Source organism: Mchenga conophoros, linkage group LG8 (genome assembly GCF_057382185.1).
Source record: "Mchenga conophoros isolate Kocher_MC1m ecotype Shallow Benthic linkage group LG8, M_conophoros_male_GT1.1, whole genome shotgun sequence".
Classification (NCBI taxonomy): Eukaryota; Metazoa; Chordata; class Actinopteri; order Cichliformes; family Cichlidae; genus Mchenga; species Mchenga conophoros.
Window position 1 is genome coordinate 14,765,820 of NC_140533.1, and position 19,037 is coordinate 14,784,856.

The following is a 19,037-nucleotide window of genomic DNA, read 5'->3' on the forward strand; positions in this document are numbered from 1 at the left end:
TTGGGAGTAGATGGGATCAGTGGTGTGTTGATGCTTTTCACCACATCATTCAGTGTCTGACCACTGCCCCTGTGCTAGCCTTTGCCAAGCCATACACCCTTCATGTGGATGCCAGTCTGAAAGGTCTTGGGGCCATGTTGTACCAAGAGCACCCCCAGGGGCTGCGGCCCGTGACTTTTGCCAGCCGGAAATTGAGCTGCCCCGAACAGCGGTACCCAGTGCACCAGTTAGAGTTCCTGGCTTTGAAATGGGCCGTCGTGGACAAATTCCATGACTATTTGTATGGCGCAAAGTTTACTATGCGCACTGATAACAATCCACTGATGTATGTCCTTACCACTGCAAAGATAAATGCAACAGGGCACCGATGGCTGCACCAGATGAGCAGCAAGGGTCCCATGGACTTGGTTTGCATGGATTTTCTGTCTATGGAGCCAGACTCCAAGGGGATAGGTAATGTCTTGGTGGTAACTGACCATTTTACCCGGTACGCACAGGCTTCCCCCACCAAAAACCAAAAAGCCACCACGGTTGCCAAAGTGTTGGTGGACAAATATTTTGTGCACTATGAATTGCCTGCCAGAATACATTCTGACCAAGGACGAGACTTCGAGAACCGGTTAATCCGTGAGCTCTTGCGGTCATTGGGTATACGGAAGTCTCGGACAACTCCCTATCACCCCCAGGGGGATCCACAACCCGAGAGATTCAATCGAACCTTGTTGTCAATGTTAGCGACACTAGGGGATGAGAAGAAGCGAACTTGGAGTCAGCATGTAGGGTCACTAGTTCATGCCTATAAAAGCACAAAGAGCGATGCCACAGGGTATTCTCCCTATTTTTTGATGTTTGGGAGGGAGGCTAGGTTTCCCGTGGATGTTTGTTTTGGAGCATCTCCTGATGGAGCTGAGGAGAAGACTCATTCACAGTATGTGACAGACTTGAAACAGGATTTGCAGAGAGCTTATCAATTAGCCAATGAGGCTGCTGATAAGGTACACAAGAGGAACAAAAGAGCTTTTGATCGACGAGTCAGTTTCCAAGCCTTGGAAGTGGGAGACAGGGTACTCCTTAAGAATCTGGGGTTGAAGGGGAAACAGAAGTTGGAAAGCAAATGGAACGCTGTACCACATGTGATTGTGGGAAAACTGCCCAACCTACCGGTGTATAGGGTGAAGCCACAAACGGGTCAAAGTAGTGTGAGAACCCTACACAGAGATCATTTGTTACCGATTGGGACAGAAGTAAGACTGCCAGAAGGCATGGCCAGAGATGAAGTGCCAGCGAGACCACAGACTCACAGGATGGGAAAAGGAAAAGAGAGGGTAGAAAGCAGAGACATGAGTCAAGACACTGGGGAATCGACTGGATCGTCAGATGTAGAATACGAGAGGCCACATGCCTGGTACAGAGACTGTGTGGAGAAAGTGTTGAGGGAGGAGTCATTTAGTGACAATTCTCCATTGGCATCGGAGGATGACGCTCAAGCTATGTTTCTATCTGAGGGCAATGCCAAAGAGTCTCAGGAGGAAGCAGATGACATTGGTGATGTAAAGAACACCGATACAGAGTCAGAAGAGGAGAAGCAAAGACCTCTCTCAAAGAGGTCTAGGGGAAGACGGAGTATTGGGAAAGAGGTCAGCAAATGCCTTAGGTCAGGGACGACTGGGAAGAGAAGAATAAAGCCAGTTTTGAGACTGTCCTACGATGAACCAGGGAAGGCTAGTCACCAACCTATTACTATTGTTCACAGAGGGGTTGTGATAAAGTTTGGGGAATGTGTAAATGAAAAAAAAAAGTGAAGTTCTAAGAGTGTCTGTTATACATTCAAGATGTGTGGAGTTTTATTTGTTTTCAGTCGCCTTGGGAGATGTCTGATGAGGACATCCAGACGATTAGAAGGGGGAGGATGTGGCCCAGGTATATTTTATGGGGCTAAGTTTTATTTCCAGTTGGATATATCTGAATAGTTCTGTTGTTCGTTCTACTGTGTTGTAATAGTAATAAGGAAGTGTGTTTAGGTGCTTTTACTTTGAAAGGGAGCGGGCGGAAGGAGAGACGAGAGAGCGGAGGCAGCCACGAGAAAAGAGAGGAGAGAGAAAAGCGTGCGCGAGATGCGGCTAGCGTCTACAGAGACTTTTTTCCAATGAACAGTGAGGATAAATCATCCCACGCCCACGGCTGAGTAACAGAGCGTGACTGTGAGGTGGTGCAGCCCGGACTGGTTTGCACTGTTGCCTCGAAATATCCATAGTTAGCGGCGTGCTAACTTGGCTAATCGTAGTTAGCCATAAAGGCGGACTTCGCTGGACGTCACCTGACCTGCACGGAGTGGGAGGCTACTGACTGCCAAGGCGGGTCGGTCAGGTTTGCTGCTTAAAAGGAGTAAGCGTGCAGCTCGGCGACCTAAGGGACGGACCTCTCGGCGTGCCGTGAGTGTATTGTGGACAAAAGACTAAGGTTTCCAGGTAGGAGCACCATTTTGTTTTCTTTTAGGACCGTTGGTTCCTACGCACCCTAGCATCGATCCAGGCCTGCACCGAGGGGACTTGGGAAATTGGGTGGTGTGAGAGTGTGTGTGTGTGTGGGGCCCATTACAGTAAAGAACTGTGTAACTGTTATTGTTATATTTTGTCATTGCAAGAGACTTCTTACTTTATTGATTTATTGGGTGTTTACCAAGTCATTCAGTAAACCTGCTTGGTTTAAACATAAGATTGTGTGTCTAGTACTGTTTCTTATCTATAGTTCAAAGTAAGGTAAAAGTGTATCTGTGTGTTATACGTGTGTAAATCAGGGGAACTTTCACTGAGGGCAACTAAGTAAGTTTAAGATAACTAGAACTCAGGGCGTACCCGGCTATAGTGGAGTACACAGTCAGGGGCGCTACATACAGTTCAGTTTACGTTCCTGGTTTTGGCTCTTTTAGTTTTGTTTCTGCTTTGTGTAATATTTGTATTTTGTGGTCTTTGTTTTGTCGTCTAGCCTTTAGGTACCTCTTACCATGTTTGTTTATCTCTTGTCCCTGTGTTTTATGTTCCCTCCTGTTACCCTGGTCTGTTGTGTCCCCTTGTCAGGTTACTCCCAATCCTAATGTCAAGTTCATGCAGCTTAGTCTGTTTCTCAGTGTTGTTACTTCCTCTTTTATTTTGACAGTCTCTTGTCCTGTATACATCTCATGTGCTGGTAGTGTGTAAGTAGTTTCAGCTGTTCTTCCATCTGTTGCGCATTCTCTCATAATCGCATGTATTTAAGTCCTCAGTCTCCCTTCGATCTTTGTCATGTCATCTCCGTCTGCTGTGTCTGCTCTTTCCTTTTCTTTTGTTCCATGTTCACTCCTAGTCGTTAATTCCAAGTTTCTTAGTCCTAGCTTCCAGTTTATCTTTTGTTTGTTTCTAATGCTTCTAGACAACAGTTTTACCCTCAATCTGTATTTCTTAAAAAATCATAAATCCCTTATAATGAATGACTCAATCATTTATGATGAATTTATTGATATGTAACCTATATGCAGTTCTTATTATGGTGACCTTTCAAATTTACCTAAGATTTGACAGGTAGTGCATTTGTTAAGATTGCAAATTAACAACAATGGTGGAATTACCACAGATAACTATAATGCATGACTGGACTATCTGGACTGTGACTTACCTCAGTAAAACAACTCTACCCTTTGAACCCACCGCTAAGTCAGGCAGTTCATCACCACTCTGGTCAAAAGACGACTGACTGATTGACAGGCCAAAGAACTTCAGTCCTGACTGGACCTCAGAGCCAGTTATTCTCTGTGAACATGAAAACATTTTAATTAATTAAGCTGCAGATTGTATATTGATAAATACGTTTAGTCATCTTTTTGAATTCCTCGATGTTGTGTACCTGTGAGTAAGTAGGACTGATTCTTCCTCCTCCTTCACTGTGGAATATGTAGATGCTGCCTTCACTATTATATTCCAAAGGTGCTCCAACTGCCAAATCCCTGAATCCATCTGAGTTTAGATCAGGCAGCACAGCAAGAGAAGAGCCGAACCTTCCTTTGACAGCTGCACGTCCTCTTAGTATTAATGGATCATCAAAATTACACTCTACAAACTAAAAGCAGGAGAGTGAATATTATATGATCATTAGGGAAGTTGACAAATAAACTAATTCATTTAATTGAAGTGGATAAAACTTTGATTTACCAAAACAGTTAGTCTGCAAACATAAACTCTTCCCTCTCTATCAGGCTCCATGTACATTGGGGATGATATGAAGATTAGATCAGTGATATCATCGTCATTTATGTCCATGACACACACCTCTGCCCCGAAATATTCACCAGTCTGATACTGTGTAAGAAACACATTATTGATGAAAATAATCGCATAAAGCCAAATGACAACAATTTGTATTTAAGAAAGTATTTACTACCAGTTAATAATCCCAGTCAGTTTTGTCTTGCTGTAAATACATACCTGTGATGCCAACGGCTCAATTGTTTGGTTTTTAAAGCTTTCTCTGTTAACAGCGACCACAGCTCCTCTGTGTTTATATCTTGGAGCACCAACAATTGTCAGGGAACCACTTTGGGTTTTAGCAGTTGCCATGGAGTAACCTAGAATTTAGGTAGGCAAAAAGAGAAGATAGATATAAAATCTGATATATGTATTTGTGTGAAAGAATTACAGCAGAGCTGTGTATATACATGATTACATGTGTATAAGTTAGATTGTTAAAGCTGTAATATTCTTACCAAGATAACTGTCAGGCTCCAAAGACACATCCTCATATGTTTTCAGCTTCTCCCCTCCAGTTGTGTATTGCACGTAGCCTCCCTTCCACTGGTTTGCACCAACAATAGACATCTGAATTCCCTACAGTGCAGACAGGAAATACATTTTATATACAATTTATTTTACTTTTAAAATCTGGACTCTAGTTTTTATAAAAAGTGTTTGAATCTCTCTTTCTATGACTAGACTGTCTGGTGAGTTTCAGGTAGTTTTAATTACCTCGGGCACAATAACTGCACTGAATCCCTCTTGAGACATTTCCATTTTCAGAGAGACTCCACCGGTTTGAGATCCTGTAATAATATAAAATATAAAAAGGTTTATTTATAGACACAACGCAACACATTACACTAGTAATTTAGTGTAATGATATCTGTTTATTATAAAGGTGCCTCAGTAGTTATTTTTCATTTCACCAATACTTCGTGAAATCAACCTTTAGCCTCAAGCAATGATACAATAATGCAATGTAACATTTACAGAAATTTTATCAAAGCTTGCTAAATGTTAAATATATAATTTACCTTCAATGGAAAAAATTTTGTCCTGCAAACTCTGCCGGATTATTTCAAGTGCGTTGAAGTTCTGCACTTGAAACACGTGATTGTCTGAGGGAGACGATGCAATGGTGCGTAGTTCTTTTTTTGCTTCAGGCTGAATAAATGCATTCCCCACCTAGGGTTGTTTAAAACATGTGTTTACATTTAATGCAAAATTATTTACTGATTTTATTAAAACTTTAATACAGTTTAATACAAAGATTAATACAGTCTGTTTAATACAGACATTAATACAATATCCATTATTAATTTAGCTTTTTTATTAATTGAAATTTATTGAAATTAGATACCACTCATAACTCATAACAGCCATTGCCTCAAGGCGCTTTATATTGTAAGGAAGACCCTACAATAATACATACAGAGAAAAAACCAACAATCATATGACCCCTGATGAGCAAGCACTTTGGGAAGGAAAAACTCCCTTTTAACAGGAAGAAACCTCCAGCAGAGCCAGGTTCAAAGAGGGATGGCTATCTGCCATGCAGATGCAGAGAGGTCTATTAACACATAGTGAGTGAGAAAGGTGACTGAAAAAGAAATAATCAATGCATCATGGGAATCCCCAGCAGCCTACATCTATTGCAGCATAACTAAGGGAGGATTCAGGGTCACCTGATCCAGCCCTAACTTTATGCTTTAGCAAAAAGGAAAGTTTTAAGCCTAATCTTGAAAGTAGAGATAGTGTCTGTCTCTCGAATCCAAACTGGAAGCTGGTTCCACAGAAGAGGGGCCTGAAAACTGAAGGCTCTCCCTCCTATTCTACTTTTAAATAATATAGGAACAACAAGTAGGCCTGCAGTGCAAGAGCAAAGTTCTCCAATGGGGTGATATGGTACTATAAGGTCATTAAGATAAGATGGAGCCTGATTATTTAAGACCTTGTTTGTGAGGAGCAGGATTTGGAATTCAACAGGAAGCCAGTGAAGAAACCCAATAGAGGAGAAATTAACATTAACAATAGTGTAAAAACCGTGTGATGATACGGCCCAGATTTCCATGGTTTCTGTGTAGGTGGCTCATTACTTTGCTCCATATACTGTAGGAACATGTGACTGTAGTCTAATAAATAACCAAAACACATTATTAGTATAAATTTTAAACATTATGCAGGTTTAAATAATGGAGGTACTTACCCCAATAGCAAATCGAACAATGTTTTGATTCCCTGCTTGCTGTGCTGCATTTCCCAGGTCATACCGGTCATTAGATTGTCCATCAGTAATTACTATCAAGACTTTCTTCACATCTGGTCTGGAACCTCTTTGTGGTGTGAAAACATTGTTTCTGTCAAATTAAAAATAAACAAATCTAATTTCAACATAAAACATGTTTTTACAGTGCACATTTTGATCATAGAGTAAATTGCATGAATGATTGTTATTTTGGCATGCATCCATCTGTTTTGTATTATCGCTCATGGACATTTTAGTATTTTCGCAATTCTTGCATCAGTCAATAAAGAAATTATCTGCACAGGAAGTCTGTCCAGATGATTTAACTGTAGTGCTTCAGTAATATCATTGCAACCCTTACACAACATGTCTGATGGCTCGAGCTGTATAAGTAGATCCCCCCAGCTGTGTGATTCCATCGATTTCAGTCTTTAGTGATCCAGATGAGGAAAATTTCTTGAAATAAAAATGAACCCGAGGTAACGAGGAAAACTGGGAAACAGAAAACTGAAGAAAGGGAGAAACAATATAAAAAAAATATAAAATAGCCTTTTTTTATGGAGATAAATGAAAAGCAGGTGAAACTATTTGTGTCTGTAATACGATATAACTGAAAGGTAGTACAGTGTCTTACCTGTGCATCAACTGACAGAAATGCCTGGATTAGATCTTCCACAAACGTCGTCATTGTTTGAAAATCAGGGACAGATACGCTGCCTGAACCATCCAACAGAAAAGCAATGTCTACTTGTGTCGGGCACACTATCAAAGAGATGAATTGAAATTGATTATTTTAGGTGAATTTTAACATTTTAGCAAATCGGCTATGAATACCCACATATTTAGACAATTGGTCTTTTATAAGAAGAAAGAAAAGAAGAAATTAAGATTAAGATATTAAATTAGTTTAAATGAGTCTTAAAACTGCTTACAGAAGCCTTTTGTTATTAAGCTAATTTAGTTATTTGTAGCGTTGATTTTTGCATTCAGTTCTAATTACTTGTATTTTCTTCCTGTATTACAGTCATAGAAACAGCATTGTGTTCAAACTTACAACACTAAAAGAAAGACCCTCTGTACTGTATGTTCTTGTTACGGTTGGAATTTGTGTTACTGTGAGCGACAGTAGCCTCATGTTTACGTTGTTCTTATGTAATAGGAATACATCGTGATGTAACACACAGCAACACAAATTATTTTCTCCAGGAAAACCATAATACATTACTTATTTGCATACAGAGCTTTAAAGAAGTCGTAAGTAGCTTTAGAGGGAAGTAAACTTCTCTGTCTCCTTTTAATTTTTTCCCCCAAAGATCTTGTGTATATGTACTAATCTTCTTGCATTTTGTCATGCATTGCATAACCCAAACAACCAGGCTTAGTTTAATTTTTGTAATGAATTTGAAATCAAAGGGTGTTTTTGTATTTGTTTTTCAAATAACACTTTCATTTTACATGCAGATATGGTTATTTCATTCTGAATAACCCATATGGAAAAGATATATATAAACCTTATAAAGTTTGTATGTGTCTTGTGTGAAACTTGTATGAAAAGCATATAAGATTAGAATTAAATACATTTTATGCTGTAGATTTAATCTTGGCTAGCTCAAATTTTACCAGCATTTGTTTCAGTGTTGATGGATTCAGGACAAATTAGTCTAGAAAAGCTCTTTGGATAAAACTACAATACAATTAATCCAAACAGACAATCTGAAGTAAGGCTTAGAGGGGAAAACTGTAAACAAACAAAAAAATAATCAACAAATCATACAACTTATACTTATATTCATCTATGAGTAATCACATCTCACACAAACATAATTTTCTATTTACTGTTTCTGATTAACCCTTAATTGCTGGAATATATAAGAGAAGTCTTGAGACAGTTTCAGTTGATTTGAGATTATACAAGGACAAATATAAATGATTGTAAGACTATGTTCAAGTAAAAATGCAAGGGATTTTTATTAAGGAGGCACCGGGACTCTAATTATTAAGGGCACATTTTCACAAACTCCATTTATTGTTACCGTCTGGAGTAGAAGGTACAGGTGGTCCAAATGTATTAGATCGGTCCATGTGAAAACACACACCGTTGTACATGGTGATACTTTTGCAGTCCCTTGGAATTGTTGGACCACACACCTGAGAGGAGACAAAGTCAAGTTCCCATAAAGTCCCATAAACATCGGTTCAATCCTTATAAAATCAACCAAAGCTGAAAAAAAAAATCTCCCCAGAAACAAGGCCACAAAAACAAAAGGTCCACCAAAAGCACAGGAGCACAGGGGACAGGTCGCAACTCCTCAGGGGGCCGGCCCGGAGGCCGACAGCACAGGAGGCCAAAACAGAAGAGTTCAGGGGGCCGGCCGTGCGGAAGGCAACGGCGGCGACGAAGGAGACGGCGGAGCAGTTCAGGGGGCCGGCCGCGCAGAAGGCAGCGGCGGCGCTCCAGTGTCAAGCGCACTGGCTGAGGCCCGGTGGGCACAGGACCAGACGAGGCAGGACCAGGCGATGGCGAGGCCGGACCAGGCGATGGCGGGGCAGGACCAGGCGATGGTGGGGCCGGACCAGGCGAAACACAGGCAGAAGACCAGACGAGGATGAAGACTCGGATGAAGCCGGACCAGACGGGGATGAAGACTCGGATGAAGCCGGACCAGACGAGGATGAAGACTCGGATGAAGCCAGACCAGACGAGGAAGGACCAGAGGATGAAGACTCGGATGAAGCTGCAGCAGGCGAGGATGATGATGAAGCTGCAGCAGGAGGCTGAACGGGCCCCACGGACCCTCCAGCGGAGACAGGAGGCTGAACGGGCCCCACGGACCCTCCAGCGGAGACAGGAGGCTGAAAGGGCCCCTCGGACCCTCCAGCGGAGACAGGTGGCTGGACGGGCCCCTCGGACCCTCCAGCGGAGACAGGAGGCTGAACGGGCCCCACGGACCCTCCAGCGGAGACAGGAGGCTGAAAGGGCCCCTCGGACCCTCCAGCGGAGACAGGTGGCTGGACGGGCCCCTCGGACCCTCCAGCGGAGACACGAGGCTGAACGGTCCCCACGGACCCTCCAGCGGAGACAGGAGGCTGAACGGGCCCCACGGACCCTCCAGCGGAGACAGGAGGCTGAACGGGCCCCACGGCCCCTCGGACCCTCCAGCGGAGACAGGTGGCTGGACGGGCCCCTCGGACCCTCCAGCGGAGACACGAGGCTGAACGCTGGCCCTGCTCAGACAGCACTGACACGGAGTTGTTCTCTGAGGGCTGCCTAATCTTCAGGGGTCCAGAATCAGCTGGGGACTGAGACCTAGCCTCTGGGGAAGCCCTGGAGTGGCAAGCTGTGCCAACGGCAGCTAAACCATGAAAAGCCCCTTGAGGTGAAATTAAACTTTCTCCCTGCATGGAGTGAGTGTGTATGATCAGCAACACTGGAGCTACGGGGGCCTGCGCTACAGGCGGCACTGGAGCTACTGGGGCCTGCGCTACAGGCGGCACTGGAGCTACTGGGGCCTGCGCTACAGGCGGCACTGGAGCTACTGGGGACTGCGCTACAGGCGGCACTGGAGCTACTGGGGCCTGCGCTACAGGCGGCACTGGAGGCTCTGGAAACTGAACTGAAATAGACACTGGAGACTGAGCAGAAAGTGACACTGGAGACTGAGCAGAAAGTGACACTGGAGACCGAGCAGAAAGTGACACTGGAGACTGAGCTGAGAGGGGCTGCGGGGTAGCTAACCGAGCTGAGAGTGGCTGCGGGGTAGCTAACCGAGCTGAGAGTGGCTGCGGGGTAGCTAACCGAGCGGAGAGTGGCTGCACAGGCGATAAGCAGCTCGCGCTGACATCCGCCACACAAAACACAGCCCCTGAATGAACAGTCACAAAGTCTGGAACAGACACAGAGTCCTCACTCACCACAGCCGGTGAATTAGAAGTCCGAACGTCCGGCTGTGGGGTGGCGTGCCGGCGGCGCGATCGGCTTTTCCTCCCCGCAGATGGCTCCGACGGGCCGGGCAAGACCACATCTGGTGAGTCGGGCAGCGAGGCAGGAGTGGCTGAGAGAAGGTGTGGTGTGAGGTGGAGAAAGGCCTGTATGGTCGGGGAAAGCGATTCCAATAGCCATGGCAGGCCGAAAAAGAGCCGTTGCAGCCGATTTTCCACTGTGCGGCGAAGCTCTTCCGGGGGGTGTTCCAGCCATAGGCTGAGAAGATTCTCCACAATGAAAATGATATCGTCCTTTAGCTCCTCAGAAGGGTTGCAAGCTGCTGGGTCCATATTGGCTGGTTCGTACTGTCACGACCGCGCTGGCAGACGTGTGGAATTGGAGAAAGGACCCAAAATGCGGCAGCTCTGGTGCAGATGAGTATTTATTTAACAAAAGAAAATACAAACAGCAAAGGCGTGGGTGAAGGTGAAACAGGAAAACCTAAACTGGGTAAAACTAACAAAACAAACCAGAAACGAAGATGCAGGGAGGTCCGGGGAAACACATACGGAGAGACGCAGGGAGACCGAGGGGAAACAACACAGACGAACCAGCAATTACTAAGACAGAAAATACAACTTAAATTCACTCAGAGAACACAGGGAGATTACACACAGGTGGGAAACACAGCTGGGAGTGATTAACATGACGAGACTAGGGAGGCAACTGAAAACACTCACATAAGACGCAGACCTTCACAATAAAACAGGAACTTACACATGAAAGGACACAAACTAAGAAACGCGGACTAGATACAGGAACACACGGGGGGAACAGGGTAAACACTAATCAGAGGAAGAGCAGAACCAAAATCGTGAAGAGAAAAACACAAAACGCTGGGTCAAAAGGACCCAGGATCATGACAGTATCTGGGGTGTGTAAAAAAAAAAATTTTGTGCATATATGTTTTTAAATAACATTTTTCCTCAAACCTTTTTAAGTTTTCAGGCCTATAAACACATTTAGTTTTTAATGCAGCTTAAATATGCAAAACTTGAATTAAAAAGAAACACATATTCAAATTAAGGAGACAAAATTTTGCATTGACTTCTATTTCATTCAATATGCTGAAGTTATTGTAAACCCTGATTCTGTGAAGGACAGGTGGGAGCCACACTGGTTTTTCATGGGATGACCTTCATGCAACAATAACAAGACATATAAGGATAGAGGATGTTGCTCCTCAGTGTTTTTAACAAAGTTCTCATAGTGTCTGCAGTTCAGTAACTCACCACAGTGTTTTGTGTCGCAGGATCGCTTTTCATTGTCAGACCAAGAGACATGTTTACTGCAAAATCGGGTGCTGTATTGAAAGTGTATTGAAAATTTAAATACTAATAAAAGGCAATTGAAAGGAAAAAAACAAGACTTAAATCGATGACTGCAAAGAACCATGACTGAAACACTTCCCCATTTGACATGACAAGTGTTAGACATCGAAACTTCTCTTCACTGTAAACCAGGATGTATAACAGGCAGCTTTAATATCAATGCAAATAGGATTCAGTTTCACTATTGCTTCATTTTAAAGTTTTAAATAATTACAAAAGAAACATTTTAACAATAACATTATTAATAACATTGACTTCTTTGCTTATTTTACTTCATCATTTGGCAAGATAATATTAGTTTTAAAGTCTCGATGTTATAAACAAAGATATTTACTTATTGTGATTTGAGTTAAACAAGTTTCTGTGCTAGCGTCTGTGGGAAATTTCTTTGATGTCAACCTGGTTACTGTCAGAGTTTCATCACATTTGGTTACCTACCTTCAATTTGGATATTTTGGCAGTTTGGGGAGGACATGGTGCAGCTATATACTTTTCCTCTTCCATTTTGTGAATACTGTTCAAGGGGAGCACTGACGAGCAAACTGAGGAAATAAATTCAGACAATGATGAAGTCTAGAGTGCAAACTGTGGTTAAATAAACCCCATATGTTTCCTGTTAAGAAGTATTATATCCTTGTCTGTTTATTACTGTGGGCCTTAACAGAAATGATTGTTAAACCTGCAGTTATAGATCGACATCCAACATAACAATGTATGTTGTGACTTACTCTGATTGTCTTTGAACCACCTGGTATCCAAAACCAGCAGCAGAGTTATTCAGGGCCTTCCATGCCACGGGATCAATATTGAAACAAAGTGCAGCATTTAACACTGAGAATTCAAGAAGAAGGAAGAACATCTGTAATTTTATTTAAAGCCACTGTAAAGGATGATAACCTGGTTATATTATCTCTAATTCTAATCACATATGAGGAACTCCATACAGTGTATGTGTTAGTTTGATTCCACCTCTTGAATCCAGTCACAGCTTTCCACAGTTACCACTAGAGAGCATCAAAGTCAGATACTAGATTTGAACACTGGCAGGTAATTATTCACTTGAAAAACATACTTAAGATTTTATTATGGAATTAGTTTTGTGTCTTTGATTCTTATATCTTACTCCATCTGTCAAAAGCAAAATACTGACACTTAACTTAAAGACGTTAAAGATGTCGTTGCTATACTATAGTATGAAAAACTATTAATATACTGTATACATTTGCTTATTTTACAGTACTAAAAATTGAACTGTGTAGAGAATGTCACTGGTGTGCATATTCCTCTTTCCTCCTGAACTGTTTGTCAGATTCATCAATACGTGCCACACCCATTCACAAGTAACAAAAAAAGTCTCTGTGGAAGTTGATACTGCGAATGTAAATGCCCAAAGAAAGAAATTAAAATCATTAGCATGTGATTGCTTTGGATACTAAAAATACTACAGAGAACCTAAAATGATTTCTTCTATGACTACTGTCCAGTAAAAATCGTGTATTGTTGCGATCCTACAGCTGTCCGGTTGTTTATTTTTGCCACACAAATAAAGCCTTCCTTTTATGGACATGCTAAGAGTAGTCAAAACGTCACATAGTGCTAACGCTTTTTTGTTTCCTGCTTCATGTCACAGTATTCAACAATGACAGTGTCATGATTTCAAAGTTTTGCGAAACCTATTTTGAAATACATTTCGTAACAGTGGTACGCCCTTAATTTCTGCTTTTCCTTATTGTCACAAGTTTTGATATTTTTAACATCAGTTAAAGAAAAAATGTACTTCTTCACTTGTTTGCTTTTTTTCATATGTGCATTTATATTTTTCAGGTGTATTTATATCTGAATATATACTAGTGTTCAATTAAAAAATAAAATAAAACAAACATTAAAAAATAAAAATAAAGAATTTAAAAAATAACCACCTGTAGCAAAGGTGAGTGCAGGGTCATGAATACGTTGGATGGATGAAGTATGACGTCACAGTGGTGTAAAATGTTCTGTTTTTTGTAGCCCTGCACAAGGTAGTAAGGCAGATATATTAAATTTATTATCTCTGTATCTTAAATCCAGTTTTACCATTTTCTAATGGTTTATAATCAAGCGTTTAGTTTGTTTCAGTAAAACTATTTATGAAAGACTTTTTCAATCAGTGAATTTCAACAACAAAAAAATTATGCTATTTACAGCTAGAAGCTAACTGAGCTAATCGCACATTTAATTTGTATTAGCAGAGGCTAAAACGCAAATACAGTAACGACCATCACTAAAGTATTTCTGGATGATATTATTTCACTACATGGTTTATAGTCCTTGCTGGTTTTTAATACTACAGTTTTTTTCATTAAAAATGTTGCTGTCTTGTGTGTATTTAGTTGGAACACTTATAGCTTTAATTTACTTTTCGTTTGTTCAAAGGCCTGTAATGTTTTCAATATTTTCACCCATTTATTATTACAGAATGAAAAATCAGGAGGCACAAAACTTGTCTTACCTGATGAGAACAGTGTAGCATGAATTATCCAGTCCATTGTGTTAGTCCCATGAAAAATAATTCAAGCGTTTGTTTGGGGGGGGTGTTTTTTGTTGAGAACACACTGAGCAGTTGAGTGTTCTGCTGAAAGTATCACAACAGTTGTTGAAACCAAAATGCAGAAATCATAGGGTGTGATAACAAAGGTAAGGCAACCATTTAAAGCAATTCTTTGGCAGGAGGAGTCACAATGATGACAGCACTGTCAGTAGTAGACAAAGGTGGCAAAATACCGACGTTCCTTGCTTAAATAAAAGTACAGATACTAGTGTTAAAAATAGTCCAGACTTAAATAAAAGTGAAAAAGTACTGGCTCTGAAATGCACACAAAGTAGAAAAGTAAAAGTAGCTCCTTGAAGAACATTTCTACCACCTCTTTTTATTGAAATATTGCTAACCGAACCTTATACTGCATGTATGTGATAGAATATAAACTTTATTTAAGTCTAAACTTTAATTCTAATAAAGTAATTATATTTCACAATAATTTCAGTTGAGAGGGTGAGTAGATTTTCTCAGTGTCCCAGCTGTGATCAGGCTGTGACCTGAATTCAACAAGAATTCAACAAGATGTCCTGGTTGATTTTCGTCCTCTACACTAACACCGTTTATGCTGTCTTTATATTCTACACTATCGGCCCGAGTCTTGCTTTAATCATGTGTTGTGCATCTTGTAGCATGGGGTAACGAGAAGCGATTAACACCTCACGACCAGCTCCCGATCATCAACCGTATGGTCGCAAGAAAATCAAGCCTGTTTGAAGTCCTGTTGCCCCTCATGAGGGTATCAATGCAACCTCTCAGACTGCGCACGCACAAACACAGAATGGAAGTGAAACAGATGGAGTAGCACGGCAGTGCAGCGTGTGATCTGGACACAAGTGATGGAGGCACAACTTGTAGAACATTAGCAAGCTCATCCGAGCCTTTTCGATATGGCCTCACAAAATTATCACGGCTGCACCAACCGTGAAAAGAGATGGACATTGCTGCTCAATTGCAGCTGCCTGGTCAATGTTTTTCATTAGCAATTTAGCAAAGTTGATGGTGGTGTGTGTGTCTGTGTGAGTGAAAGACAGAGAAGGAGAGCGAGAGACAGCTTTTGTGTTATAAGCTTCATATTATCACTTCATGTTATAGACGCAGTGTGAGCACTCAGGTCGCATCAGAGCATTGGGCTGTATAGTGTGAGACCCTGCATCATGACCAACAAACTTCTAATCCCTGCATTTCAATCGTACAGTTTGAGCAGGAGCTGACCAACGCGACTGAAAAAACCGAACAGTGTATGCCCAGCTGAGTTTTCATTTTTTTCTGTTTAGGGTCAAATTGGTTTGATGTGTCAAGGTCCACAGTGACATGAAATAATAACTCTCCTCAAATGCATCAAACCTAAAGTAACGAGCCCGTTTTGACGTAAGGAGTAGAAAAACACTGGGAGTGAAAGTCAAAAAGTTGTCAGAAAAATAAATACTCAAGTACAGAAATGAATTGTCTGTACTTCATTATTTCCCACCTCTAGTAGTAGATAATATGCTGCATGTTTTTAAAGGTGATTAATTTAATACTGCCTAGATTTCAAAATTTTCTTAATACTCAAGAATTTGGAAAATTGTAATTTCATTCTTTAGGATGATATTCCAGGCTCTGATGCTTTAAGAATAAAGATATATAATACAAGACTTGATCTGTGTTTTGTAATACAAGTTGAGAAAGAGCACAGAGGTTGAAGAGGCCACTACCCTCTTACACATCTAGACCTTTCTTCCTTCTTTTTTCTAGTCTTGTAAGATGCATCAGTCTAACCTGGCTGCTAAGACTTGTGATGGCCAGGTCAAATATTTTTAGCATATTGTTTCTCAATGTAAGATTGCAATTGCTGAACCACACCTTTCTTTGAGTACAGCTAGTTTGATATTCTAGCAAACATTTTTTTTGAATACATGTGCATAAAATGTTTTGATATTAGGTTGAAATGTTACATTTAAGTAAAAAGCAACACAATCTCATTTTTGACATTTATTTTGTTACTGACACAGATGGTGTGGATATTTAAAGCTGTGCTCCTTTTTCCTTAAACCCAGCTGCTATATAATATCTCCATCTGAAAACCTACTCCAGACTTTAGAGGGCATTTGAACAATAATAAGTTTGTTATTCAACTGAAAATATTGGCAAATTTACTTTTACGAAACTGTAAATTTAAGAGCAAAACTTTTAATCAATGAGGTTGCCGGCCTGTTTCCTGCCACATATTATCTATCTCTTTTTATAAAACAGTACTGTGGTGGTAATGTGCAAATCAATATTAACACTTAGTAAACAGATTTGTTATTTCATTTCTTCATCGACATCTTAAACCTGTCTTGGCAGAACTTTGGTTTTTACTGAAGTGAACTGGTTCTGTTTTATTATATAAATCATAGGGCAGTTAGAGCCCTCTAACTCCCTCTAACTATGATTGAAGCATCACAATAATTTGCCCGTTTAGTACATCTACCCTATAGCATACAAAATTTAATGTATCTAATTTTCTTATATTTCCCCTGTGCTGTCTACTTCTTCTTTCCTTTTACATTTCTAATGTTTCATGAATTCTTGCATTCCTTGGCTTCACTCCTTGTGTTTGCAGTTTTTCTCAATCGATTGGAGTCAGTTCTAACCACTCTTCATGCAGTTCTCAAAACAGTTAAGGCATTTTTCATAACAAAGAGTCACACTACAACAATCATTGACATTTCTCAGAACATGAATACTCAGTAAATCCTTTAAGCTCTGTGATGAATGAATAAAAACGTTTCACTTCTGACCTGACATCTAGGCCTAACGTATAGTACAAATTTTTACTTTGAATTTTTTTAAACTTTACAAAACTGATGAAGTGGAGAAAAGCAAAATTCATCATTCATCATATAGTTTCATCGTGAAACCAGTGGTGGTCCTAGCCTGTTTGGCCCCTCCCGGGCCCCTCTTCTGGCGCTCCCCTACCCCCCCCACACACACATATACATACATAAAACATATTAAGGATTGTACATTGGGCCCCCTTTCCCTGGTGGGTCGCGGAGTGTGGGGGTGCCTACTGGGGTCAGCGGGGGAGCTGGCCCCAGGGAGGGGTCACTTGCCCCTCCCTTGCTTCCCTCCCCATCTCCAGCTGCCTCCCTCTTCCCGCTCCACCACAACCACCCACACATGCAGGACCTTGGAGTAGGGGTATGTCACCAGGGTGCAGAGGAGGCTACCCCCCCCCCCCCCCCCCCCCGTCCCCTTCTGGCTGCCTCTGCCTCAAGTTTCTCCTCTTCTTTTCTATTTTTTCTAAACTTAGCACCTGATGACTTTGAACTTTTCTCGTCCATCTTCCATTGGTTTTAATTTTGCACTCCAGTATGAAGACAAATCCCCCATATCGAGGGTCGCCACTACTTAACCTAATAGACCTACACCTTAGTTCACATATTTACTTTGTCTAAGGTGTATTTCTGGGATTTCGCACAACCCGGGATTCAAATCATGAATACATAATGGTCTTGGATTTACATCATTATGAATGAAATGTGCTCTATTTGGAAGCAGCCGGCCCCCCTCCCTTTCGACGGGTTGTGTGTGAGACTTTAAATCATCAAACTGTAAATTATACATTTTAAATTGTTATTGATCCCTTTACCCTGAGTCCTAAAGCGTATATTTATTTTCTTACTCTTCTTATATTTATTGTTTGTTTACTTGCACTGCTGTAACTGCAGCTTTGTCATCTCGTCTCTCTATATACTGGACTGTATATAGCAGAGATGACAATAAAGTTTACTTTGACTTCAGCACAGCAGCAAGCAGGCGCACCGAGGGCTCTCGCACTCACTTTTCGTGTATAGAATTTCAAAGAAAAACAATCGTTGTTTTGTTTTTATTTTGCGAGTTGGTTATTAGATGCCGCTCCAGCCAGCCAGAGAATCCCACTGCAGCCCCGCCCTCTCCTCCCTGTGCCACAAGCAGGAGGCGTACCTTGCAAATGGAGGGCGCCCTTACTCCCAGCAAATGGGCGATAGAAAACCGAACAGTGCTTATGCCATCCCCAATATGCGCTGGCTGATGTCGGGGCAGCATGAGTATGAGCAATTTTTTTTTTTTTTTTTTTGCCGATGCCCGTGATGCCGCCCCGGGCAACTGCCCATGTCGCCCGTATCAAAAACCGCTACTGCATGAAACTATATTTATTAGAAAATATATACAATCTGAAAACCTATAATCAGCTATTGTATAGTGCAGTAAAGTCACACTACATGCATTTAACAACCACTTCATTAGGTACGCCTGTTCCACTGTTCATTACAGTAATCCAAATATCCAATCAGCCTTTGACATCACTAGCAACTCAAAGCATTTAGGCATGTAGACATGGTCAAGACAGCCAGCAGAAGTTCAAACCGTGCATCACAACAAGGAAGAAAGACGACTGAATGTGGCATGGTTGGTGATGTCAGACGGGCTGGTATGAGTATTTCAGACAATGATGATACTGGGATGTTCCCACATAATCATCTCCAGGGTTTACAGGGAATGGTCTGATATGAAATAATGAAAAATACCTTGTTGATGATGAGTGTGTGCTTGGTGTTCATGTTGTTTTGTTTCTATTACTATTGGAAGATAAAGGTGACAAATTTGTAGCACCTAGATTGTTTTCTATTTA

General features: G+C 41.3%; 1 protein-coding gene across 2 annotated transcripts in view; it reads right to left on the minus strand.

Moving 5' to 3' along the window:
- LOC146568407 (integrin alpha-M-like) overlaps positions 1-14,468 on the minus strand; it is a 31,986-nt gene extending 17,518 nt beyond the window's left edge. Inside the window, exons 1-15 of one of the 2 annotated variants that reach the window (XM_085284439.1) lie at positions 14,312-14,468; positions 12,552-12,654; positions 12,262-12,365; positions 11,725-11,795; positions 8,544-8,658; positions 7,145-7,272; positions 6,872-7,017; positions 6,472-6,622; positions 5,300-5,450; positions 4,995-5,068; positions 4,736-4,856; positions 4,458-4,597; positions 4,185-4,331; positions 3,880-4,092; positions 3,652-3,785 (exon numbers count right to left, since the gene is read on the minus strand). In XM_085284439.1, coding sequence (XP_085140565.1) covers positions 3,652-3,785; positions 3,880-4,092; positions 4,185-4,331; positions 4,458-4,597; positions 4,736-4,856; positions 4,995-5,068; positions 5,300-5,450; positions 6,472-6,622; positions 6,872-7,017; positions 7,145-7,272; positions 8,544-8,658; positions 11,725-11,795; positions 12,262-12,365; positions 12,552-12,654; positions 14,312-14,348 — 1,835 coding nt within the window. In that variant the 5' untranslated portion in view covers positions 14,349-14,468. Of the gene's footprint in view, positions 1-3,651; positions 3,786-3,879; positions 4,093-4,184; positions 4,332-4,457; positions 4,598-4,735; positions 4,857-4,994; positions 5,069-5,299; positions 5,451-6,471; positions 6,623-6,871; positions 7,018-7,144; positions 7,273-8,543; positions 8,659-10,422; positions 10,788-11,724; positions 11,796-12,261; positions 12,366-12,551; positions 12,655-14,311 lie in introns of those variants that run through there. The other variant, XM_085284438.1, reaches the window with a different exon arrangement.
- Positions 14,469-19,037: the final 4,569 nt, after the last annotated feature.